The 2,589-nt window shown below is 32.9% G+C and overlaps 1 protein-coding gene across 1 annotated transcript; it reads right to left on the bottom strand.

Moving 5' to 3' along the window:
- Positions 1 to 1,212: 1,212 nt before the first annotated feature.
- LOC106399326 (ethylene-responsive transcription factor ERF012-like) lies at positions 1,213 to 2,307 on the bottom strand. The gene has a single exon (XM_013839799.3). The coding sequence runs from the start codon at positions 2,138 to 2,140 to the stop codon at positions 1,427 to 1,429; it is 714 nt and encodes a 237-aa protein (XP_013695253.2). The 5' UTR covers positions 2,141 to 2,307; the 3' UTR covers positions 1,213 to 1,426.
- Between the last annotated feature and the right edge of the window lie 282 nt (positions 2,308 to 2,589).

The raw sequence follows: 2,589 nt of genomic DNA on the forward strand, positions 1-2,589 counted from the left end.
CCCTGCATGCACTATCCAGTTAAAGGGTAATAAAACAATATGGCTTGAATGATCTGTTTGTCCTATTCTTTCAACAACTTTACATAAACTAAAACTCAAATCTCAATTTTTGAAAATTATCACAATTCGATGTCGATTTTATAACTTGCGATCGGTTGACTTTTTGTAATAAGCTTGTAATATATATTTTTTTTTGGTAAAAAACGGCTATTCCATTACTCAAACTTAGGTAACCAGACCGGAATAGAACAACCAACAAAACACAATGATCTATGAAAAGAACGGGTATTCCTAGCTAACTTGTAATATTTTGTTGGTAAAACCAAAATGACAGTAGTTACGAAAATAAATTTTACTATTAAGTTTACTTGAATTGTAATCAGTTTAATTTCATGATTCAAATTAATCTAGCTTTCTCTGAAACATTTAAAATCAGTTTGAAGCAGTGATTATATATAGTAATATCATATAAATAAGTATGTTTGTCTTATCTCTTAACTGCAGCTCTGTTGTACCTCCATGAAAGAGGAAAACGAAAACAAAACGAGACAAATTATTTAAAAAAAAAAAGATACATATGTATACAGTAGTTCAAGTTTCCAAGATATGAACTTTGTCCCCAAGCAATGTATGCATTATTAGCCATACCAAACTTTTCCACGGCACATGAAACAGTAAGATTCCTCTGAATATAGTACTATGCATAATAGTGTTTAATTAATCAACTAATGAATTAATTAGGAAGATAGATCGGAAAGTTGCTCACAGCTAACTATAGCAATTAGTTGTATATAGTTGATAATTGCTATCTTACATTCTAAAGAAATTTACCATTACCAACCATGTCTTGTAAATAATGATGTTTAATTTTTTTTTGAACAATATATATATATTATTGCGTTTAATTATATATATCATTGCGTTTACCACTTACCAAAATAAGAAATTCAAAGCAAAGGTAATGCGCTGGATTTCAAAATCATTACATTTTGTTAGCTACTCGGCACATATGACATATGTACACGTGAATCCTTTCAAATGTGAAACAAAATCAGATCAAGTATTAACATCAGATTTCTTTCACAAACATACTGCAAAATATATGTTTTCAGTACAACACTATTATTATTTCTTCTTGATAAAATTGATTTGAAAAAGTCAAAGAAGTGACAAAAAGGGCCTCTTATTCATGTGCTCTTCCAAGCACATATATAAATTAAATCCCAGCGTATTGAAATCTTCATATATAGGTCCCAGTACAGTATATAAAACCTTGAATAATATTACAGTCAGTTATCTCGTCGTCAATTTTCTCCGAGCAACAAAAAACTTGGAAAAAAATTACGACAAGGGTAAATTAATAAACATATTAAAAGAATTTTTAAAATGATACATATATATAAAGTATGTATTCTGGACCGTCGGATCAACTGAAACTCCAAAGGGGAATATAAGCATCTTCGTAATAGTACTCATCGACCATATTTGTCATCGAGTTCAACTGAGGAGAGTAATTGAACGGAGCTACATCATCGAAGGAGAACATCCCATTATGTTCATCACCATACCATGACGATGATGGATCCATCAAAGACACATGGTTATCGACGAAAGACCCTATCAAAGATTGCATCCCATCATCATCATTTTCATCATGATGCTGTTCTTGATCCGACGGTGACGAGGTAGCAGATGAAGAAGAAGTTGAGGAAGAAGGGGATAAAAGGTCAAATGAGCTGTTGGCAGCTTGTGCGGCGACTCTTTGGATGGATTTTGGGGACAAAATGGTATTTTCATCAAGAAGATGTTGAGAAAGAGAATAAGAAGATGAAGTAGGGAAGTTGAGATTGGCTCGAGGGCCTTTGAGACACAAGAGTGCAACATCATAAGCCCTAGCTGCTGCCTCAGCTGTTGAGTAAGAGCCTAACCAAATCCTTGTCTTTTGATTTGGTGCCCTAATCTCAGAAACCCATGATCCCCAACTTCTCATCCTCACTCCTTTGTACTTCTTAATCTTACTCTTCTTGTTCTTGTTCTTGATCTTAGGGGAAGAGGAAGATAATGATGAAGAACGATATGGTGAAGACAGAGACATTTCTTTCTTGCTGCTGGTTTGAATCTTGGGTTCTTGTTTCACCATGGTACTTAATGTTGCTGTGTATATTGACTGGGCAATGTGGTAAATGATCAAGTGAAAAGATATTGTTCTTGAGTTTGTGTTGTTTTTGTGATGGATAGATAGTTTTGGATGAGTTGAGTGTTAATGTGAGGTGGGGAGATTATATATAGCGAAGGATTGAAATAGAAGGGGTATGGGTGAGGAAGGGATGAAATACTATTTTATGAGTAATTCTTGGGTTCACCCCCTAAGGTGAACCTTTAGGTTCACCAACCAATAAGATTTCATTATTTCAAATTTGATATCTTCTAAAAAAGGAAACAAAATATTGTTAAGTTATATTACGTTTTTAAAATAAAAAGGTAAAAAAAATAATAGTTACCAAAAAAAAAGTTTTTTTTAAAAAATATTGTTAACGTCGTCAGCAAAACACTAAACCCTAAATCCTAATCCCTAAATCCTAAATCCGA

The sequence above is a fragment of the Brassica napus genome, chromosome A9, assembly GCF_020379485.1.
Source record: "Brassica napus cultivar Da-Ae chromosome A9, Da-Ae, whole genome shotgun sequence".
Lineage (NCBI taxonomy): Eukaryota > Viridiplantae > Streptophyta > Magnoliopsida > Brassicales > Brassicaceae > Brassica > Brassica napus.